Below are 24,684 nucleotides of genomic sequence, written 5' to 3' on the forward strand. Positions count from 1 at the left end.
TATTATTTAAAAATATATATATAACCTTTCATTGGATAATTAGAATTTAAAATGGGGGGAAATATCATTATGAAATAAATGTTTTTCTCAAATACACGTTGGACACAATTATTGGCACCGCTAGAAATTCTTATAAGCAAAATATCTCTGAAGTATACTCCCAGTCATATTCACAATTTTGAGCACTCCATGGTGATTATGAACATGAAATTATCCAGCCATGGCTTCCTGTTTCACAGAAATATAAATAGGAGGGAAAACAAAGCCCAAATTCCCTTAATCATCCATCACAATGAGAAAAACCAAAGAATATATTTCTGATGTGCAGCAAAAGATAATTGAGCTTCACAAATTAGTGAATTGGCTTTAAGAAAAGAGCTAAAGCAGTGAAAATTCCCATTGCCACCATCAGGGCAATAATTAAGAATTTCCAATCAACATAAAATGCTAGGAAACTGCGTGGAAGAGGACGTGTGTCTATATCGTCCTAATGCATGGTGAGAAGGAGAGTTTGAGTGGCTAAAGACTTTTCAAGGACCACAGCTGGAGAATTACAGAAAATAGTTGAGTCTCAGGGTCAGAAGACCTTAAAAAAATGGTCAAACAGCACCTACATCACCACATGTTGTTTGGGAGGGTTTCAAGAAAAATTCTCCTAACTCATCCAAAAACAAACTCCAGCATATTCAGTTATCAGACACGACTGGAACATCAAATGGGACTGGCTTCTATGGTCAGATGAAACTAAAAAATGAGCTTTTTAGCAGCAAACACTCAAGATGGGTTTGGTGAACACAGGGATGAAAAGTACCCCATGTGTACAATGAAATATACTGCTGTATTTTTTATGTTGTGGGCCTATATTTCTGCTGGAGGTCCTGGACATCTTGTTTAGACGCATAGCATCATGGATTCTATCAAATACCAACAGATAAAAAAATCATTAAGTGACTGACTCCGTTAGAAATCTTATAATGGTCCATGTTTGGATCTTCCAACTGTACAATAATCCAAATACAAACCTCAAACACAACACAAAAATGGGTCACTGAGCACAAAACCAAGCTTCTGCTATGGCCATTCCAGTCCTCTGACCTGAACCCTGTAGAAAATGAGTGAGGTGAATTTAGCTATTGAGCTGCTGATAATACTGAAGGACCTTTATAGGAAATCTGAGATAGGCATCATATTCCTAGACGTGAATCAGCTGATGCAAGCTTGACTAACGTGATCTGCCAGAACCAATGCTACGCTTGATATTTATAAAAAAAAATACAATATAAATTATTTTTAAAAATCATTTTGATTGTATATTTTTGGTTTAATATAAACATAGAATAAAAATAACTTAATTTGCTAAACAAATCAGTGCATATCAATGTTTGCCTTCATTCTCTTTTTTATGATTATATAACATATATGATAGAATATAATTTATTATAAAACCAATCCCTCTTACTTTTCAACCCCTCCAATCCATTCGGTTATGTAAAGCCTACTTTCCACAATCCAATCAGTTTCCAGAAAATAAAATCAAGTTTCACTATGTTGCCCCTGGCTGACTATTCATTTTCATCCAGAAGTACTTCAAATCACAGAAGTGAGTTGTTTCATGTTGACTTTACCCTATTCACAGGTTGAGAATAGTCATACCTGTACAATTAACCAGTTGAGACCGCTCCTCTTTCTGGTGGAAAAATTGTCACTGGCCACGGACACACTGCATAGTTTTGGGAGTGAAAATTTGCAGGAATGAAGGTCCAAACTACAGCCCACGGGCCATCTGCAGCAGCCTGAGATTTAAAATTAGAACATAAAATGGCCCACCAGTGTGAAATTAAACTCATAATCTGAACTGACCGGTTGTGTTGCCCTCCTGTAACAGCTAAATACACCAGCTCCACAAACGTAATCCACTGTGAGAGTTAGATGTTAGATTTCCACTGGGAGAGACCCACATCCCATCTGCATCTCCTGAAATTAAATATTAGCAATACGCAACAATGCAAAAACATTCAATTTAGTCAGATTAAACTGCACATCAAAATCAATCCATAACAAATATGAAGAAAGCAAATGTTTTAATTAGGACGGAGTGAAATGAATTAAAGTAAGCCACAGGACACAGCAAATCTCTTTACAGAGATTTACAGGCCCAGCAGAATCAAGCAAGTGAGATCACACGACATTTCAACCCTAAAATGGTAAGCGGTTAACTTTGAACGCCACTGCCATGGTGTCACAATGTGACACTTTTTAGAAGAACAAATTCAACAGAAGATCCCTCCTGAAATGTCTGACAAACGAGTGAGCTACATCTGTACAAGTGACGGGAATAAATGAGTCAAGCAGAACAGTGATTGGGTCGAAGCAGATGAATTACATATTCAGAGAAAACAAAAATGAGTTTACTGCAGAAAGCTAAGAATCATTTTAACCAATGGAATGCATAGCTTTACAACTTTAAAAAAATAAAATGGACAGTAAAATAAAGACCAGTTTTTCTTATATGTATAACTCAAAACCTAGATTGCAGAGGTAATAGGCTATAACCAATTACTGCATTTAAAATAAGGCATCACAAATTTCCCCATAAATAGGCGAAAAAGACAAAAAAACAAAACAATGGAAGGTCAGATAGAGAAGGAATATGCTTTCCTCTGCTGCATATTAACAGATACGACCTCGCATGCATTTCACACCAGACATCACTACTGTTATAACTGTACATTTGTATATACACAGTTCTGAACATGGTATAAAATGTGCATGATCAAGAATAAAAAAAAAGGAAAAGATGCATTATTTTTCTTTCTCTCTGAAGCAGTCATGTTGCTCCTATGATGATACATCCTTTGGTTTTAAAGAAAATATAATTAAAAAGACAGACATGTAAAATGCATAAACAGACACTAGTGTGCAAATTTTGAAAACAAAAATGCAAATCTTCACACGATGCTGCTTTAAATATACACATATATTATGGATGGAAAAATGTAATAATTGGTATACATAAATCTAAACCCTGTAAAGATTGTTAAATAAAGCCAAGATGCCAAGGCATTGTGAGAAGGCCCTTGAAGCCAGCAGTCCAAAAATGAAATAAAAAACCCAACCCTATTTCAAGCTGTGACCCTTCTTTGCCAAATGTACACGGTGTGCATTCAGCACAGCATGTCCTTTACAAAGAGCAGGAGCAGATGAAGAGAGCAGCCTGATGAATAACACTATTGCTGGTATAATACCACACTGCCACATAATGCAAACATACAATATTAAAGATCCCTTGTAAGGAAGCCGCTAAACTCTAAACCAGCTGATCGTTTCTGAGCTTTAAAAGGAATAGTTCACCTAAAAATGAACATTGTCATAATTTACTCACTTTAATGTTGTTCCGAACCATTTTCCTTCTTACATTACCATTCACTCATATTGATTTTTTACTACCAAGCTTTAAAAAAAGCATCATAAAAATTATTCATATTACTCATTCACTGAAAATCTTGACTCACACAAATCTATCATAATTGCTTTAGACAACTTGGCATAAAGCGCACAAATTAAATGAACCATTTTAGGGTACTTTTTGTGTCTATCACTATTCATGTCACATCCAATGCATGTTGTTTCATAGAAACTCTTGAGTTTCAACAACGTAAGGACAAATAGATTATCATTGTTATGTTAAGTGAACTTTTCCTTTAAAATTATTTTTTATTAAATCTATAATAAATACGTGATGATACAGGATGAAGGACACAGCTACTGTCTAGCTGAGACCAAGGCACACACATACCATGTCAAGTTTAACAACTAAAATGATTTAGGAACACTGTCAGGAACATGAAGGATGAAGCTCTCTGGGGATGCACCAGTGGAAACTGGTTTGAGTGCAAATGTGCCCAATCTCTAATCAATCCAGACCACATTGCTTTCTATGCACTTAAAAGAAACGAGTTGGTAAATGCTACCAGAAAAAAAATTTTGGTTCTCCAATTATTTAAAAACAGATAGATTTTGAATCCTGAGTTATTGTAATTTTTCATTACAAATTAAATTCTGTGTTGCATTTGATATTTGCATCAGCACTATTTTTGTCAGAAGAACAGAGAACCACAGATGACAGTATCTTTGATACTGCAAATGACAAACAATAATTAATAATTAAATATTTAATTTAGCACATTCAGCTTTTTTCATGTTTTTTTAAACAAATTTAGATCGATTTCTTTTTGTACTTTTGAACCTAATTTTTTGGCATTAAGTTACGAGGTTTTATACTTTTTTTCTTTACTTTTCTTCTCTATGTCAATGCTACAAAATCCTCTCCAGATGGGCAGTTCCACGAGAGTCACAATTCTCATTACGAAATTCTCCTCTCAGGTGCCTTTAGAACAGTACGGCCAGTCAGAGTTATGGAAACATCCCAGAGATAACGCGAATGAAACATCCTCGAATGCGAGTCCTGCCGCAGGCAGCAGTCTGCGCTGAGGGATGAGTGCAGTAGGGTTTGTTGTTCCTGTGTCATCCGCCCCCTTTCGTCTGTTTATTCATCTGTTTGTGTCCTGTGCACAGTGGCGAGAGGATCAGGGGGAAGTGGAGGCGGATGCATGGAACTTCACAAACGCGATAGCCGCGAGCTCTTTGCAGAACTCCTCCAGAACAATCACCCCCTCGAGCAACGTCACGTGATCAATGCTGTAAGACAAAGATGAACCTCTTTATCACAGAAAAACAGATACTCAGCAAAGAAATAATCTATTTTGAAGTTGCACAATACATAAAATGTTCATATATTGAATCACAATATAGTCACACTGCTTTAAGATTAAGAAACATTAACACTGTTTTATGCATACATGTTCGAAAATTGCATCTTTTGTGCATCTAAGCCTTACCTCATCCCCTCTGGCTCTAGTCCCAGAAGTCTCTTCCTCACCAACAGGAGTTTAGGGGTGAAATCAGGAATGCGGTGAATTCTCAACATCAGATCGCCAACCACCTGATCAAAGCATCCATATAAATAATAGGTTAAACAGTCTAAGAGTTAGTTTAAACCATCCCACAACAATCTAATATGGTCATCAAAGGATACGAGTAATTATATAATGGCTGTATCATTAACATACAGTCTATATGAAGAAGTACATTAAAAAGGGCAGGTTTGCTCTTTGAAAACTGCAGAGCAAGGATTATTTTGATTGGCACTAATTATGTTTACAGTTGTGATTCAGTGTGGAAGACAGCAGACGTACCCTGACGATGACTGAGAAGAGAGACCTGCAGCCCGGCGCCAGGTTAATGTACGGATCCAGCAGGTACTCGTGAAGATGAGCATGAGGCAGCAGAGACAGCTTTGACAACACAGACGTCACCTGCAGATTAACATCATACGGCTGGATGGAGACAGAGAGACCAAGAGAGACATCAGCAGGGCATCCAACACTGACTTTAGGATTGCTTAAATAAAATGTATAAACTATGTAAAGAAAGTGAATGAGCATTAAAATGACAAAAACACTATACAAGTATGATAGAAGTAGTACATGATTGTGCACTATATTCCATATCTTTTGAATTTACATATATATAGATTTGGGATATAGTGCACTAGTGCAGTTGTACTAACAACTTTTGTGATGCCTTTTTTGTCGTGTTATCACACAAATCAGTAAACATCTTCGGTTCACACACCTGATCGAGGATTCGCCCCATTCTGTCAAACAGGACTTTGAGGAAGTGTCCTTCGAAGAAAGGACTGTCCAGATTACACTTCTCAAAGGGTTTTGGACTGCTACGCCAGTCCCACCTCTGACAAACTCCACAATAGTCCCGAAACTGTCAACATACAATCAAATATGATGATAATCTGATTTAAACAGGAAAAGAACAAAAACACAATGCAGCAGTAATACTATATTAGCAACAGCAGTGTCACTTCAAGAGTATTTGAATATGCACCCCCCCCAAAAAAAAAAAAAAAAAAACTTCTGACGCGATTGAAATAACATAATAAATTCACAATGATTTATGTCACATTATAATTATTATTTTATAATCGTGCCATTGGTTGCCAAACAGATAAATTCACTCCACTGGTTGTGACAATGTTAGTATGTTGCAATGCATGCTCAAATAATCACAGCGATTTTCATAGTCTTTATATGTATAAATATTATAATAATTGTAGCATATTTTCATTTGGCAATTATTTTATTTATGTAGGTCTGCAAGCCCTCAACTTAATCCCATGAATTAACAAAATATATTCAAAATAATCAAAGATTCAAATAATAAAATAAAAATATTATATAAAAATACTGTATTAGTAACACCAGAGTGCTGATATTATATTTACTTAATCTTATCTTTATCTCATATACATTTGTGACCCTGGACCACAACCAGTCATAAGTCGCAGGGGTATATTTGTAGCAATAGCCAAAAATACATTGTATGGGTCAAAATGATCGATTTTTCTTTTATGCCAAAAATCATTACGATTTTATGTAAAGATATTTTGTAAATTTCCTACCATAAATATCAAAACTTAATTTTTGATTAGTAATATGCATGGCTAAGAACTTAATTTGGACAACTTTAAAGGCGATTTTCTGAATATTTAGATTTTTTTGCACCCTCAGATTCCACATACCAAATATTGTCCTATCATAACAAACCATACATCAATGGAAAGTTATTTTATTCAGCTTTCAGAGGATTCATGAATCTCAATTTCAAAAAATTGACTCTTATGACTGGTTTTGAGGTCCAGGGTCACATTTGTAAAATTATATAATTATCACATGGTACGAGAGCTAACATTCGTAAAGAATTGGTGAACTAAAGCTATGGAATATATTGAATATTCACTATTTTGTTCTTCTTATTTGATTTATTTCTCACCTGTCTGTGTGCATCTCTCAAGTAGGTGTCATAGCCTGTGCCCTCAACCTGATAGGATGATTTTGCCTCGTCGGGCACCAAACACAGGAAACTACAAGAAAAGATCACTACATTTTTATCTGGGAAGTATTTATCTGGTCACAAAATGATAAATCTGGCACATCACAGCTGGTCAGATTTGTCATGGAAGGGTTTCCTGCAGTACCTGTTAACTATTTTGTGAACCTCCGTCTTCCCATCAGGCTTTGTGTGTTCTGTGCTTGGTGGCGGAGAGCAGCTTAACCAGTCGGGGCTGGAGAGTCTGTTATCAGGGGAAAGATCTGAGAACAGCGGGTCTTCTTCCAGATCTCTGGGGAAACAATACAAAGCAATATAATTAGATGATTACATGCATGCTACATCTCACAGATAAAAAGATAAAAAAAAGAGATGACCAAAGAACAAAAATCAAGTAGACTACAGTATAAAGCACCACTACAGCAAAATCATTAAAGGAATAAAGTGTAGTGCGATGTCACCATAATATAGCTTTCATAACATAGTCCCATTTATATTATAATGAGGGACTATGGATTCACGTCTGGCACATTTTTTATAAATTAGATTTATGTTATTTGGAAGAATTGTTTATTCTGATTATTATTACTGATAAATGCAACTGCTTCTTGAACGGTGTCTTTTAAATGCTGATATCAGCAATCCTCTCCAGTTTGTGATTCAGAACAAAAGCTGAATTAGTATGAATGTACTATTGCTTGCTCGTTCATTTCTCAAAGGCATGAAATGCTGTTGTGCTATGCATTCATTTAAGGTAAAGTGTGTAATTTGACACTTGTCAAACAGGTTTTCCCAAACACTCTCCGTCTGCCATTGATCGCCAAAGAGATAATTCTGTCTTAAATTCAGTGCATTGGTCGTGATAATGTTGGTATGTTATAATGCATGCTCAGACAGAGCATTGTTACAGTGTCACAGAGACTCAGTGCTAAAGTTTTCAGGGGAAGTCACTCTACAAATGCCTTAAATTATAACTTGTATTAAGATTTAAGTCTTTTCACATTAAAAAAGACACACTTCACCTTTAATTACTCAATCTCTAAATCCCCTCACAAACAGTATCATTATACAACATCCAATAACCAAAAAACATTTAAAAACTATCACTTTGGTTGACATGCAATTAAGTTTTATTCATTCAGAAATTGCGGTGCATTTTCATCTTGCATGTTCTAGAAGAAAGGCAGACACATCGATCAGAACGATCTGGAAGTTTAGCAGCAGTGGAGGTTGCAGCTCTTACACGGCGTCATGCGGTTGGCCGTTCTCCATGTGTTCGCGCTCCTCTCGTTCCTCTGGCTGTTTGTTTTCCATGTAGTTCCGTTCCTCTAAGCAGCGCAGCACCAGGTTCTGCAGAATGTGCCGACATGGTTTCTGCAGCAGATGCTCAAAAAGCCGCAGGGTCATGATGCTAATCTACAACCAGACACAGAACCAGAAAAACGTGAATATAAAAGCGTTAAAAATGCAGCAGATGAGTTATCCATCCAATGACAATATGCGACTTATTTTACAGAAACTAATCTATAAATTTGCAGTCACAAATATTTATATTCTATAGAATTTAGTATTTCCAACTATTCTGTAAGATTTTAATAGTTTCTGTGATTTTTATATATGAAATGCATCAATTAACACAGTCATGGCAGCCAGGGTTACCTCATCTGACAAGTGGTCACAATGTTCTATGAGTCTGTGTCTCAGGGGATGCTGGGTAACGCCGGCAGGTGTCTCTGGTCCTGTGTCCTCTCCCAACAGGAAGTAAACGGTCTCCTGAAGCAGGGCTTCTGATGTCACCTGTCTGATGATCCTGTTTAACAGGGCTGTTGAAGTTAGAATGCCAACCTCTGACCTGGAATTAAAGGAATCAATTTGCTGGTGTAATTTGCTGGTGTAAAAGAATGTGAGACTAGTAAACAAACCTGAGATAGATTACATAACTTACGTTTGCATTAGCTGAGGCTCCATTACGGCAACAAAGAACCGCTCTCTCACGGCCCGGGCCAGAACCGTAGCAGCCGTCTTAACGTTACAGAGGAGCAAAACACAAACATATTACAAAAACGCCTCAATCTGAAAAATTTCATCATCTGATTTAGACAAAAATATCCATTTATACTGTATGTTCTTGCAATTTGTATACAGACAGCTTGAGCATAACTCAATGTTTACTCATTTTCTGGTTTTTGATTGAATTGTCTTTACCTTCTGTGCCTCTTTGATGAGCTGATCACAATAGTCCAGCCACGATAGGAAAGAAATAAGAGCGCGTTTGCCTGTAAAAGCTGCAGCATCTTCTTTTAGATTATACACATCCAACCTACAAATTCAAGTCAAGTCACCTTTATTTATATAGCACTTTTAACAATACAGATTGTGTCAAAGCACTTAACAGTATCACATTGGAGGATAGAGTGTCAGTAATGTATAATGATAAGATTAAACACTCAATTTTCAGTTAAGGCATTTCATTATTGAATTCAGAGATGTCCTTGTCTAGCTCAGTTTAGTTTAAAACTGTCACAGTCCCGTATACGGGACGCCTAACTTTACTGCAATATACTACCTTTAAATCCTAATCTAATCATGACAAACTATATATATCGTTGGAAAGGTCCAAGACTCCTAAATAGATATTTTACCACAAACATGTTACAAACACACACAGACTCTCAATAAACATTCAAATCAGTTCCATGTATCTTAGGCAATATAGTAAATATTCATAATATATTTGTGATGATTTTGCTGGCAATAAAAATAAATCATCATCATGATGATCACAATGATCTAAATGCATTAAGCAATAGTACAGCTATTTTAATTGTTTAGTTTTTGATTTAAATTAAAAGTAGAAAACACAGAAAACATTACATTTTATATTTAGTTGAAATATTATATGAATTTTACTTCTTGCATTAAACATTTTAAATCTAACTGGCAAGAATGTCTGTTTGGTCAAAATATATAATAAACAGTAAAAGTATAATAATAATAATTATTATTATTATTTTTATAAACACATATACAAAAATACAGATCACAAATATTTTAAATATTAAAGTTAATAGTATTACGCTTAAAACATAAGTATTAACAATATAACATAAGTACTGGATTAGAAAATCACGTACCCCCAGTTTACAGACTCCACAGTTTCAATGTCAAGAGGGTCCATGGACTGGGGAAGGGCCCGGTAGAACTGTGCCAGCCGGTCCGTGAGAAGTTGACTGATTTCGGTGTTCTCTGTGAGGCATTTGGCTGCAGCTGGCTCAGGCAAACTGACTATCAGCATCAGACCCTCGCATGCCTTCACCACAATACGCCCATCCTGAGAAAGAGACAAAATCAGTTAATTCTCATAGAATCAAATTCATCAGGACGGCTTGTCTTGTGTCAGAGACTAAGAGCTACACTTACCGGACTCTTAGTGAGGTTAAGAAGTGAGCTGACTAGGTTGTAGTTGTCGTTGTTTGGCAGTGTAGTGTGGACGGAGGATGGACTAGCCTCCCCTGGGCGGGTGGCTTGACAGGCTGCTGCTTCTTTCAGTGCAGATGTGACCCGACTGGGATTTTGGTTTTGGTGCTGTCCCGTATCTGGAGAAGATGGATCCTCTTTCACCAAATCAGCTCCACTGTCTTTAGCAGCATCCAACTTTTTATTCTTATTCTGGAGAAACACATGGAGACATGCCAATAGGAGATATAGCCACTGTGTCATAATATATGCTGCCTACACAAGCAGATCCCTTATCTTTCAATCACTCACTTCAAGGAAGAAGTTGATGAGGTAAGGGTCCTGCTTAAGTTTGGCACAGACAGTACACAGAAACTGGATCTCTTCATTCTCTGTAGGAGCAGCCAGAACGTCGCCACACAGGCGGACCAGTTTCTGAAGAAACACAATCAGATACATCATGCATGGTTGCTTAAACATTTAAGAAATATTTTACATTTAAAGTGCAAAGATTTTAAAGCTAATCCTGATCACCTGTACAGGTCTGTGCACGTTGATGTGAGGCAGGAGTGGTTGGCGAATTCGACCCAACAGCTTGGTGTAGAAACTCAGAACCTGCTGTTTCATTCCAGGAGGGCACTGACGAGGAGCACACAGGAGACAAAAACAAAACTTTAATTCTCGATTTACTGGTATTCGATCAACGATTCACAGGGATGAATAAAACCATTTAGTTTGCAATCATTTAGTTTACACCACCATTCAAAAGTTTGGAGTCGTTCGCTTAATGTCCTTGAAAGAAGTCTAATTTGCTCACCAAAGCTGCATTTATTCAATCAAAAATCCAATAAAACAGTAATATTGTACAATATTATTACAATTAACTTTTTTCTATTCAAATATATTTTAAAATGTTACTTATTAATGTGATTGCAAAACTAAACCTTCAGCATCATGACTCTTCAGTGTCACATGATCCTTCAGAAATCATTCTAATATGCTGATTTACACAATTTTTTTAGGATTATTTGATGAATAGAAAGTACAAAAGAACAGCAGATATCTTTTGTAACAGTCTAAATGTCTTTACTTAAATAAATTTACCCACCCCAAATGTTTGAACGGTAGTGTATGTCAAATCATAAGATCAATTAATTTATTGCGCACCATTAATACCGTCAGTAGGCAAAGTTTGCAGATCTTGCAAAAGCTAAAAAATTAAATTAATGGGTTAACATGATTCTTTTTTACATATTTTTAAAATTTCAAAATGTGAGCAAAACTGAATACTACAATACAAATTAAAATAATGATATGTTATTTAAATGGTAAAGTATTTCTACATTATTGTAGTATTCCATGTACCTTGTATACATGTAAACACAGAAAGAAATGTCTTTATTTGGGGAAAGTCCTTCCATGCCACTGAATGGTTAATGGCTAGCAAACAACATAATATCTTCTAGAATTAATAGTGCGGTCACAGGTGTGCATTCGGCAACATTTAACAACAGCTTTGAACACAGATCACCAAATTAGCATTTAGAATTAGAACTATCCATTTTATAACAAACCAAAATATTTGTTGAAAAATACAGGTGTTATTTAGCTCATCAATAATCAACTCAACTCAACTATGCCATACCATAGAACTACATTGATTCCCATTTAGATTACTAAAACAAATGACGAGCTACAATATTACCGTTCATAAAGAATGATTCACTTTATCTTTCAATATAAATCCTCTTAACAGCAATAACATCCAGTGTTAAGGTTCATTAAATCAGACTGGGACGCTCTGCATTCTGTTTTATACAGCCAGGAGTTATTTTACTAATGAGTCAAAGCAACTGACAGTCTCTCTTACTAAAGATTACTCACAGTAAATGAGTAAGTCTCTACTGGAGATTTACACAATTTAGAAGAAACCTAATGAGCTTCCCGCATAGACAGCAATTTTAAGTATTGCATGAACGTAAATGACAAAGGCGGTTCCAAAATTTAGGCATGATTATGCTAATGGAGAACTCTACTGAAACAAATTGTGAGTGTGCGAGAGCTCCAAATTTATCATTTATGAGGTTTAACTTCAGTCGATGCATAAAAAGGTTTTGGATCAGAGCCTTCTAAACAAAAAAAGCAATCGGATGACATTTCTAATATTTACAAGTCTGCAACTGATAGAAACCAGCACTAATTCGAGGTAAAACACTCACATCTGCTTTGCCCAGGGTGTAGAGCGTCTCCAGGATCTTGTGATGGAGAAGATACTCCATACAGGGTCCTGTCTCTCCAGACTCTCTCTCCCTCTCCTCCTGGGTCAGAATATCCAGCATCTGCTCCAGATGGGAGGGAATGTTGGTGTCTGTCACTGGGGCTTTGTCATCTACAAAAACACGAACAGATGATGATGGCATATGGTTCTTTGGTTAAAAAAAAATCCCAATAAGCAAGACTGACTATCACTGCATCTCTTACCTGAGGTTTCTATGTAATAATGTGTGATGGCCTTCCAATGATAGACAAAGTCCTCTTGCAATGGCAGTGACGGTGCAAGCTGAATAACAAAACATTGCAATCATAAAAAAAATAAATGCCTACTATATGATATATGCAATTTACAGCAACAAAGCATATGTGTCCAAAACTCTGTTACCGCAATGGCCCCTGGAAGATTTGGACATTTATGTCTGAAGGAAAAATGTCTGAAGGTCACTGTATTTAATTTATAAATAATAAAATAAATAAACAAACGAATTAATAAAAATCAAGTGTCCTCTACAAACAAATGTCGCTTTTCTCTAAATGATAACTTTTATAGAACTATTTGTCAGCTACTTTCACAAAATGACAAAAATTATGAACACGATTCACTAACATTTCAAACAACAAATGTGTCAATACGTTTTATCTTCATTTTGAACAATGTATCTGTTGTTTAGAACCTAACAAACTTCTTTTTGAGAAACATTTTCCATAAAAAAGTACTTGAGCGATCTATCTTTCAAATAAATGCAAACTGTGTTGACATTTTACCATCTAATGTTATGACATCCATACAACGGTGTGTATGAAACGCTTTTTTGGACACTGTTTGTGTGCATGAACAAAATACACAGTTTTTATTTTGCCGGGGAATTTGAACAAATATCTGTGAATACGTGCATTTTAATGTAAAGATAGTCGTACATTTGTACGCGTGTCATAGTAACTGCTATTTGTTTACATCCTGCAAATGAGCTGCTAGCATGCTAACTAGCTAACGCTGATTAGTTAATGTACATTTCACATTATATAACCAATGTATCTTATAAAACGTTATAAATATTACTTTAAATTGATTAAAACCCCAAAAGGCTCGCGTACATGAAGACCTTTAGCCAAACCCAGCCATGAATTGCGCAAGATTAGCACAGCTGCTAAAATACACCGTAAACAAAGGCTTAATATGTCCCGATCAATCATAAAAACTCAATAAACGACAATCGAGTGGACACACACCCTTAAACACAGGCGAGGAGACAGTTAAAACAGTTTCAGAGGTTTTGTCGGTCATCTGTTATTTATTACATAAGCTGTTAGCTCATATGTTGGCTAACAGGCCTTCAGCATATCAGAACTAACCGCCTCTCATCTTCTCATTTTCCTAGTCAAACAGTCTTTAAATACGGTCAGATGTAGTTTTAAAAGCTCTTACCGCCTCGACAGCGTGCTGCAGGATGGAGGTGAATTTGGAGAACATGTTGTTTTTGGACAGGAGGAGTTTTGCTCTGGAGATCTCCTCTCTCTTCCTTCTGCGGTGATCCAGATTGAACACTTAACGTTACACTAAAACACACTTGAATACATGTATACCGACAGCGCGCTAGTGTGTATTTACATCTGAACACACACTGTAATGCAGGTTAAGACAAACACGAACCGCTACACTGAAATAATAATGTGGGTTTGTCTTTTTAAGGCCACGGTGGCACTTTCATTGCGCTCGGACAAACACTGAGATCACTTCTGATAAAGCATATCAGATCCCCCGGCAAACTGATATATATAAATATATATATAAAATAAAAATAAATAAATAAATTGATATTAAATTACATGCTGTACGATATTTAATTTATTGTACGTTAAAAGCGCTGGGAATTGTTCAAAAATTGAGAAACTAGATTGTAAATAAAAATGGACAGTACCTAATGAAAGCATTGCACAGTTCTCTGAACATCTTTTTTAAACTGTGCATTTTGTTGTCGTTGATAATAATAATAATAATAAAATAATCAAGAGGACATTTATTTTTAAATCAAGGACTCTTATACTTTCGCTCTATGTGTGTCCCTTGCAGTTACCGAGATTTTTTTTTTTAATGCATATCTAAAATGTATATATATTTTTAAGTACTGGCTCATTTTAATGTTTCACTTGGCTTTAATCTGATGTATTTTGGCATTTTGACTTTTTTAATATTAAATACTTTTTTTAGGACTCTTTAGATGGACAATGCAAAACATTGTTAGGATTTAGGAAAAACTGTGTATTGTTTTTAGATGCTAATATTTAAGGTATTATTATTATTCTAGTGAGATGAAGGACTCTTATGCTGAAGGTGTGTCTGTGACTGGTGGTGCTGCTGATGTCTGTGCTGTTCTTCTCCACAGCAGCAGCTGCGCACTCATAAACACAAACATGTCCGCGGTGCCTGACGGCAAAAAGCTGGTCCGGAGCCCGAGCGGACTCCGCATGGTTCCGGAGAACGGCGCTTTCACCAGTCCGTTCTCTCTGGATGAGCCGCAGTGGGTTCCGGACAAAGAGGTAATGAATATTGAACACAGATTATGGCTATGATGATGCTGTGGTTGGTCTGTCTCTATCTTTGGGCGTTGTTTGCTCAAGGCACCAAGAGCCAGTGGAAAATATTTAGTAAGTTTCTCAGATAGTGTTATAAACAAAAAAGATGACAAGACTTGGATCTTTTGAACAGATTTGATCTCAGATGCATGTAAATGAATGCATCGCTCTGGTTTTGAGAGTGTGTATATGAGCGAGCATCTGTGCAACCACAATGTGAACTCTTCATAGGGGTAAATGATTGATATTTGGGACGTTTGTCATGAAACAAACTTTGTGCAATGCTTCTGTATGGCGCAAAAGCGACTGTAAAATATTAGGTAACGCCCACTTAATTAAACCCCGGAGGTATGCAGAAAGCGCTGACGCACAAATGCATAAATAATAGTACATTTTGAATATTTTGTCATTTTCTCCCTCATGTCGTTCCTAACCTGTATGAGTTTCTTTCTCCTGTTGAACACAAAATAAAAAAAAAAAAAAATCGAAGAATGTTGGTAACCAAGCAGTTGCTGATAGACATAGATACTATGAAAGTCAATGGCTTGACACAGTCCAATTTTCTCATTTCTTTTTTTTTTTTTTTTTTTTTTTTTACAAAGTTTGTAATGATGTGATTAAGTAAAGACGTTTTAAGAAATTCCTAAATACAGAAAATACAGAACCAAGGCCTTTTAAGGTAGACAGGCACTGTTGCACTAATTTATGTGATGCATAACAAGTTTTACCATACTTTACTTGGTCTAGACAGACGATTGGAAATAACTTTACAACGCTACATTTTTTTTTGTCAGGTAGCAATGCAGTATGTATTTTAATGTTTCCTTGCCCCACAGATCTCTATTGTAAGCCCACTACTGTAAACTGATAAGTCTATTGTACGCCCACTACTGTAAACTGATAAGTCTATTGCAAGCCCACTACTGTAAACTGATAAATCTATTGCAAGCCCACTACTGTAAACTGATAAGTCTATTGTACGCCCACTACTGTAAACTGATAAGTCTATTGCAAGCCCACTACTGTAAACTGATAAGTCTATTGTACGCCCACTACTGTAAACTGATAAGTCTATTGCAAGCCCACTACTGTAAACTGATAAATCTATTGCAAGCCCACTACTGTAAACTGATACGTCTATTGCAAGCCCACTACTGTAAACTGATAAGTCTATTGTAAGCCCACTACTGTAAACTGATAAGTCTATTGTAAGCCCACTACTGTAAACTGATAAGTCTATTGCAAGCCCACAACTGTAAACTGATAAATCTATTGCAAGCCCACTACTGTAAACTGATAAGTATATTGCAAGCCCACTACTGTAAACTGATAAGTCTATTCTAAGCCCACTACTGTAAACTGAAAAGTCTATTGTACGCCCACTACTGTAAACTGATAAGTCTATTGCAAGCCCACTACTGTAAACTGATAAGTCTATTGCAAGCCCACTACTGTAAACTGATAAGTCTATTGCAAGCCCACTACTGTAAACTGATAAGTCTATTCTAAGCCCACTACTGTAAACTGAAAAGTCTATTGTACGCCCACTACTGTAAACTGATAAGTCTATTGTAAACCCACTACTGTAAACTGATAAGTCTATTGTAAGCCCACTACTGTAAACTGATCAGTCTATTGTAAGCCCACTACTGTAAACTGATAAGTCTATTGCAAGCCCACTACTGTAAACTGATAAGTCTATTGTAAGCCCACTACTGTAAACTGTGAGATAAGTCAAAACGATTTTGATCTTCGTGGGAGGAGCACAAAGCTGTATTATATTATGTAAGCATGTTAATCAATTACAAAGCTCATGTAATTTAGGGCTGTGTTGGCCAGAATATGTATTAAATGCTTAGACATGAAAATGTGATCAGACCTGAAGTGTTTTATTTTGTATTCTTCTATTTAAACAGTCTGGGTTGCTGTGGCTGGTGTCTTATAACGTTACCAAAACGGATGTTTTGTCACAATTTTCTTATGAAATTTTATTGACTTGTGCAACATATAGAGTTATGAATGTGTTTGATTTTTCTTATATTTGTGCTATTAAGGGCGTTTAAAGAATTTAGGTTATTTTTCATTCTTATCCTCTTTTAGTGCCCCAGATGTATGCAGTGTGACATTAAGTTTGACTTCATCACCAGGAAGGTAAGCGCATGGACCCATCATGTGTCAGGAGTACTTTCAAGTGACAAGTCCCCGTTCAATTTGAAGTTGACGAGTGGCTGTATTGTTGCTCATAAGTGGCCTTTCCTACATCTGGATGTCCTAGTTTTATTGATGGTCTTTGTGTGTAACGTTTGAAAATCTGTTTACAAATGGGATATATTGATGGAAAAATGGCTTTTGACAATTTGAGTTGAAAAGCAGAACATATATTTATATGTTTATATGCCTGTATGTGGGTGTCCCTCATTTTGGTAATTGCCACATTTTGTCGCTGTTCATTCAGTTTTGTCACATCCCTACAATAACTGCTGAAAAATGTAATTGATTGACTTCTACCGGCTATGTTGCTTCAAATCTGTGTGTATGTGTGAACAGCACTTTAAGAGTGTCTTCCTTAAGCTCTAGCAGTTTCATTTTTAAAAAAAAAAAGTTTTTTAGTTTTGCAATAATATGCTGTTGCAAGTTTTCCTTCCTGTTTCCCCTTTTCTCCTTTTTTGCTGTCCTGTTCTTCCTGACTTTGTTGTGTGTCTGAATTTCTGTCTTTGTGGTTATATGATTGTTTTCTTTGTTAGGGCTTAAAATTACATTTAGACATTATACTAAGTAACTTTACAACTACATGTCAACTACCAATCTTTAGAGTATTAGCAGACCATGATATAAAATTTCTCATGTTGTTATTTTGATTTTGGTAATGTCACTTATTAATGTTTGATAAAGGGATAGTTCAGCAAGAAATAACAATTCTCTCATTATTTACTCACCTAACTGTATGAGTTTTTTCTTTTATTAAGTGCAAAAGAAGATCTTTTGAAGAATGTCGGTAACTGAACAGTTGACTGTAGCCATTGACTTCCATAGTAATTTTTGTTTTGTTTTGAGTAAATGATGATATAATTTTGATTTTGGGTGAACTGTCCCTTTAATTTGCTCATGCTATGTTTAATGCTTTATTATTTCGTAGCTGTTGTGTGTTTGATTGAATTGTGATGGATTTAAAGCACTAAGAGTTTCTTCTGCGTATGCCAGCATCACTGTCGGCGCTGCGGTCGGTGTTTCTGTGATAAATGCTGCAGTCAGAAAGTGGCTCTTCCCAGGATGTGTTTTGTGGATCCGGTGAGGCAGTGTGCGGAGTGCAGCCTCATCTCACAGAAAGAGGTGGAGTTTTACGACAAACAGCTTAAAGTGCTCACTGCCGGTGGGTTGAACAAACACACACTCGAATGCTTTTAACTTGAAACCACTGACACACTTGTACCCACTTTTCCAATCGCAGACTCATTGAAGTTTATGATGTTGCTAAGTAAAGGCCATGGAGAGCTTACAGTATGAATATTACATAACTCATCCAGTAGCTTACTTTAGTGTACACTGACTTAATGAGTAATCCTTTACCTGAGACTCAACTAAAGTGCTGCTGGAAACAGAATTTAGTCACTGTGTTTGCATGAGTGTGTGTTTGGCAAAGGTTGTTCCGATGGAATCGGGCAAAACACAAAGACTGTATTCTGTAATCACAACTAGGAATGCATAATATATTGGTACCATTTATACATTTTTACACTTTTTTAAAATATTTAACAGATTCCTCCCATATTGAATATTAATTTTGCATGCTCATTTGCCCTATTTTATGCATGCCTATTTTATCTGCAAACATTGATGTTTGAAGATGTTTATTAATGCATGTTTATCTATAATTAATGCATGTCTGAAGTGAATGGCTACTTCACTTCTAATTTGGTGCTGTAAACATTCATGAGCTCTTTTATTTATGTACAAAATGTTTTCAAATACATTCTTTCCACACACAACCTTACAGGCTTTTATAACCTTGCATTGTAGGAGGAACTTTCCTGGTCAGTGTGGATTCCTCAGAGAAATCAGAGACCATGGTCTGCCGTTTGTCCAATAATCAAAGGTATGCATGTAAGAACCCATACATGTACCTCTTTAAATGTGATCTATCCTGTCTTGAATCTCTCTCTCTCTTTTTCTATCAGATATCTCTTCCTAGATGGTGAGAGTCATTTTGAAGTGGAGCTCTCTCGCATTTCCAGTATGCAGGTGTTGACTGAGGGCTCAACCCCAGGAGGTGAGGCTCTATGTGGACAAACTTTTCACAGCAATACAAACTTTTTTTATTTGCTATTCTCTTGACACTAGCCAAATGTAATGACAAAAAACAGGAGTAAAAACATTTTAGTGAGTTTAGCACATTTGCTAGCACTGACTACACATGATGCTAAAAACCTCTCTGAAAAGTTTCATTACATTACTTTTATGCATCTGATCAACGCTTTTATCCAAAGCGACCTAAAATACTGTTTGGGGTCAGTATAATTTAGAAAATACTTTTGAAAGAATCACCATGCTAGCTGCATTTGTGTGATTCAAATGCATTCAAAACAGAATATCTAAAATATATATTTTTTTATTTTAAAATGTAGTTTATTCCTGTGATGCAAAGCTGAATTTTGAATGATTTCAAACTGAGATCATTCTAATATGCTGACTTGCTGCTCAAGAAACATTTGTGATTCGTATAAATGTTGAAAACAGCTGTGCTGCTTAATATTTTTGTGGAAACTTTTATATCGAAATGAATCCATTTAAAAGCACTGCTGCAAAACTATAAATCCAGGTAGACTTTCTAGTTGTCCTCACTAATATAGTTGGTTGTTTTTGGAATTAGCAAGTGCTGAGTCTGTCTGGGAATCACACTGCCCACTGTTATAGAGCATCAAGTCTTCCTATCAGATTGTCATAAATTACTTATTATGGGCATCTTTTCCGGGTGGATTCCAGATGCTCAGAACTTCCTGTAATACTAATCAATAAAGACTTTTACTGCCTCCATTCTGTTTCAGAAGAAAGTGAGGTTTCAGCATGAATCTGGTCTTGGGGATGAATCTGGTCTTGGGGTTTGTTTTTAAATATGAATTCTTGCATGTAGATAAAAAGGAATATGATTATGAGCTGAGATTTATTTTGTTAATACAATATGTTAGATGGACAATATGACCTGATCTGATACTGATAATATGATATAGAGAGATTCTTTGAAAGCTTCACATATGACACATGAATCTTCAGATACTCACATGAGTATACAACTGCTGCATTGATTTCTGCTTTAACCGAATGCTGATGGCTATTAACTTTGCACTGTAGTGCTGACTACTGAGTGAACTTAACAATTCTATACAACTGACATATACACATTATACAGTGGCCCAGTAGTTCTTTGGACACTTAAGAATGTCTGAATGTCACTGCATTAGATATAAAATATCAAACCTTTCTCTGAACTTGAACTTCATTTCTGAGTAATTTTTTTTGCAGTGAAACTTCCAGGTGATTTTTAAGGGATGTATGAAGTCAGTATTTAGTAATTACATGTTACCTGACTTCAAAAACTTCTTATATAAGCTTCTTATGATGCATACATAAACTATATTTCTTTTCTTTTAACGTTCTCTTCTTTTCTTTAATTTCCTGGTTCTCTTCTGCATTAAGAGAAAGATATATGCTCGTACACAAGCTTGCTGGACAGTCAAATATCTGAAGGTCAGCTTCCCTCTATCTCTCTCTTTTATTTTTCTTCTTCCTTGTCTAAAATATGTACCATTTTAGTTTATTTTCTTTGTTGTTCCCTTCATGTGATGTAAGTAAACTCGCATGCACTCATTTCCTGTGACATGGCTGTAAGTAACAGTGTCAAAGCAAGGCAGTCTCATGAACGGCTGCATGTGCATGTTTATTGAGATGGACCCTCAGACTTCTGGTGTTCAAGACATCATGCTGTTCATGGTTTCCCCATCATTTATGTTTGCTGGAGATATTATAGTTGCACTTAAGCACCATGTTACTGTCGCACTGTGAATCGCATCTGATAAACCCAAATCTTTGTGTCACTGACCTTTGACCTGTTTTTAGGGGGTTCTCTTCGAGCCAGCGGCATGGTGCTTCAATACAAGCCACCAGGATCTCAGAACCTACAGCAGCTCCACATGGACATTGCCGATGACAAGCGCGTCGCGTCTGCCTGGCTTGCAGCCATGCATAAAGTATGAATGAAAGTGTGAATGAAGGAGTACACTGTATACAAATATATATATATACAGTGGTGTGAAAAAGTTTTGGTCCCCTTCCTGATTTTTTATTTTTTTGCGTGTTTGTCACACTTTAATGTTTCAGATCATCAAACAAATTTAAATATTAATCAAAGATAACAAGTAAACACAACATGCAGTTTTTGAATGAAGTTTTTTATTATGAAGGGAAAACAAAATCCAAAATTACATGGCCCTGTGTGAAAAAGTGCTTGCCCTCTAAACCTAATAACTTGTGTTATCTTTGATTAATATTTAAATTTGTTTGGTTCCTAAATTTGTCAGGAACCAACACTTTTTCACACCACTGTATATATATGTATATATGTATTATATATGACCTTATTATAATGGTATCATAGCAGCTGTAATATTAATCAGCACAATTTCTTCCATACATTATTCTGTCCCTGGTATCACACAGCCCTAGTCATAACCAAGAGAGGATTTTGAGGATTCCTCAATGTTATGTAATATTATTTTCTATTCCCTGTTTGTCTCTAGGCTGCCAAATTGTTGTATGAATCAAGGGACCAGTGAAATGACACAGTGCTGGAGACGGAGAGGGATGGACAGAACTCAGAGAGAGAGATCAAAACCAAGTATTATGTGTTATTCAGTCTTACATGTACTCTAAGATGCTTGATTTCTATTCAATCTTTTGCTTCTACTCCCTGTCGAGACAGACTAGATTTACTTACAACCTTTCTGTCTGTGCCAAGGGGAGGACCAAGCTTTCCGACGACTCTCGTGCAATATGGACATGTATGATAATATATAAACACCATTTAACAGATGCTTTAAGTGTAGTCTCACGTATCAAAGTTTTGTAAACAAAATATATTTTGTCAGATTCTTATTTTAACACAAAATGCTGTGTATCTACTTTTTACTGCCCAAGTATTTACAATATGTAGTGGGTTTTTTTCTTTCTTAACATATTTGAAACACTTTTGGAATTGTTTTTCCTACACTACAGAATGATGTTTCAGGTCTTCATTTGTTAGTAACGTGTTTGCGTCTGCAGAGCAAGATTTCCCTTTTTTTAGAAAACTGAAATTAGAGCAGCCAGATTGCCTGGACTCATATTAAACTTTGTTCTAGGTCATCGGGTTTTGTTTGCTAATTTTCAATTTTCAATGTACACCAAATAAACATCTTCAGTCCACGACTGACCATTTTTTGTCTGTGCTAATTTGCTCGGTTTTAATTCAAGTTAAGTACTCTGCTAAAAGTACATTAGAAAATGGGCTTGTTTAGTACAGTACTCATGCATTCTTGAAATCTCAAACTACTAGATATTAACATTTTGTATAAATACTCATCTGTTGCTTACATATTTTTTGTGTGTGAAAAATGACATTTAATTTGTGTTTATGATGCAGAAACATCCTCTTTAGGACAGATGGCAGGTTTCATTCTTCCTTCTCACAGGGCTGCAGAGAAATCATCTGTATGTTCTCATGATGGACTGCTGCTGCCCTCTTGTGTCCTGTACACAATAGACCAGAAACTGAAGTTTACATATTACCACAAACTCCTTGAACTTTCATGCTTTTCCATGTTTATACATTAAAGATGAAGAGTACAATTTTTAACCACCTAGCAACAACTTACATACAGCAAATGACACAGTGACAGAAATTACACGGAAATTCATCTTTAAGTGTCTTATTTCCAGATATACATATTTATTAATTATTATGCATTTAATAAATAAATGCAAAGTATGATTTATTTCTTTAGGTGTAAAGGTGTGGATAATGACTAAGGGTTTTAATGTTTCCTATGCAGATTTTTGTTTATTTATCGTTGTCTATGAATGTATTTATTTAATAAATTAAATGGAAAATATCACTGCTATTCTGACCCACCTGATGAGTGTCTCGAGAATAAAGCTCCCCTCTTCTTGAAGATCAGGAATATAAACCAGTAGATCAGAAAATAACCTGGTATGAGCACTATCCTAAAAATTTCCACATCCAACGTAGAACCTGAACACACATAGAAGGTAAATACATTTTAAAATTGTGATGAATCACACTCTGAAAACATTGGCAATTCAAGTATGTTACCTGTGACAGAGGCACACTCTCGGATAAGAATTTTTACTATTGTGCTTTGTCCAATACTTAAAGGGGGGGTTAATGCAATTTCATGCATGTTGCATTATTTACACTGTTAAAGAGTTGGATTCTCTCCTAGACATGGCCAAAGTTAAAAAAATAAAATTAAATAAAAACATTTGGACGTGTATATCAGAGTATTTCTGTGCCAAATTCACACTTCCGAGTTTCTTACAAGTTTCGGAAAGTTTTTTTCGATTCGTGACGTAATGAAGGGTGGAACTCCTTATATGGGCACTTCTCCCGGGAGAGCGCGCCCGCGCATACATGGACTGGAGCAAGAGCGCGCCCATCAACGCGCTTCACGGGGCTCGCTCGGGAAGAATGTCTCCAAAGCAGTGTGCTTTTGGTAAGAGAAAGATAACTTTGTTCAGCTTCCCAAAGAGCCCAGCGTTACATGAACAGTGGATGCAGTTGGTTTTTCGGGGCAGCAACGGAGTTTCACATGTGTTTGTTTGTTGACGAACGTTTTATAAACAAGGCCCAGTTTGACGCTGGATTTGTACATAGTTTGATACTGAAAGATGCAGCGTTCCCAGCTATAAAAGATCCCTGCCATGATCCGGAACTGCTAGTGAAATGCATCAAATGTCTGTTTAGTTGGCGATCGGCGCTCAAGCGCTCCTCACTCGTTAGCTCCGCCCACAGCGAGCCTCCAGGAGCTCGGCTGTTTTCGGAGAGAATCGTAAAGCTGTATCTTTCTTTTATAAATATGATACAACTAATATGAAGGATGCAGTACTACTCTATAGGTACTCAAGATTAACATGAGATTGGGTGAAACCTTGTGTGTTATGTCCTCTTTAAAGTCGTTTTGATTGTGGCAGACAGCTGTAGTTTCCCTGGTGGGAATCATTAGCTGGAAGGAGGCTGAGTGATTGACAGCTGGGTGGGTGTGGCTTGCTCCTGGACGCTGTGCCTCAAAGGATCAGGTGATGGTGAAACTGGCTGCGGAGGGCCTCTGGACACACTGACAGCAGTGGAGAAAGAGATGCTGGGCTTCT

At 36.3% G+C, this 24,684-nt stretch overlaps 2 protein-coding genes across 3 annotated transcripts; one reads left to right on the forward strand and one right to left on the reverse strand.

The window, feature by feature from the left end:
* Positions 1-2,064: 2,064 nt before the first annotated feature.
* LOC306884035 (FHF complex subunit HOOK interacting protein 2A-like) lies at positions 2,065-14,435 on the reverse strand. The gene is made up of 17 exons (XM_079439652.1): positions 14,120-14,435; positions 12,901-12,979; positions 12,639-12,808; positions 10,954-11,058; positions 10,732-10,854; positions 10,384-10,632; positions 10,098-10,294; positions 9,169-9,283; positions 8,909-8,985; positions 8,623-8,815; positions 8,207-8,379; positions 7,112-7,255; positions 6,907-6,997; positions 5,695-5,838; positions 5,256-5,396; positions 4,899-5,002; positions 2,065-4,698 (listed from the first exon to the last, which is right to left on the reverse strand). The coding sequence occupies exons 1-17, from the start codon at positions 14,162-14,164 to the stop codon at positions 4,587-4,589; spliced, it is 2,262 nt and encodes a 753-aa protein (XP_079295778.1). The 5' UTR covers positions 14,165-14,435; the 3' UTR covers positions 2,065-4,586.
* A 604-nt stretch (positions 14,436-15,039) lies between these two features.
* LOC306884601 (zinc finger FYVE domain-containing protein 21-like) lies at positions 15,040-23,416 on the forward strand. 2 transcript variants are annotated; one of them, XM_079440599.1, is made up of 8 exons: positions 15,040-15,231; positions 17,368-17,418; positions 18,469-18,637; positions 19,285-19,360; positions 19,443-19,534; positions 20,959-21,009; positions 21,379-21,509; positions 22,059-23,416. In XM_079440599.1, the coding sequence occupies exons 1-8, from the start codon at positions 15,106-15,108 to the stop codon at positions 22,092-22,094; spliced, it is 732 nt and encodes a 243-aa protein (XP_079296725.1). In that variant the 5' UTR covers positions 15,040-15,105; the 3' UTR covers positions 22,095-23,416. The 2 variants fall into 2 exon arrangements, with proteins under 2 accessions (XP_079296725.1, XP_079296726.1); XM_079440600.1 differs by lacking the exon at positions 20,959-21,009.
* The last annotated feature ends 1,268 nt before the right edge of the window (positions 23,417-24,684 follow it).

Source organism: Barbus barbus (assembly GCF_936440315.1).
Source record: "Barbus barbus genome assembly, chromosome: 18".
Lineage (NCBI taxonomy): Eukaryota > Metazoa > Chordata > Actinopteri > Cypriniformes > Cyprinidae > Barbus > Barbus barbus.

Coding starts and splice junctions, on each gene's coding strand:
- LOC306884035 (XM_079439652.1), bottom strand. CDS start 14,164: ATGTTCTCCAAATTCACCTCCATCCTGCAGCACGCTGTCGAGGCG. Junction 10,855..10,953: donor ACGTGCACAGACCTGTACAG/GTGATCAGGATT, acceptor GTGTTTCTTCAG/AAACTGGTCCGCCTGTGTGG. Junction 8,380..8,622: donor GTGACCACTTGTCAGATGAG/GTAACCCTGGCT, acceptor GTCTGGTTGTAG/ATTAGCATCATGACCCTGCG.
- LOC306884601 (XM_079440599.1), top strand. CDS start 15,106: ATGTCCGCGGTGCCTGACGGCAAAAAGCTGGTCCGGAGCCCGAGCGGA. Junction 19,535..20,958: donor TGAGGGCTCAACCCCAGGAG/GTGAGGCTCTAT, acceptor TTCTGCATTAAG/AGAAAGATATATGCTCGTAC. Junction 21,510..22,058: donor GGCTTGCAGCCATGCATAAA/GTATGAATGAAA, acceptor GTTTGTCTCTAG/GCTGCCAAATTGTTGTATGA.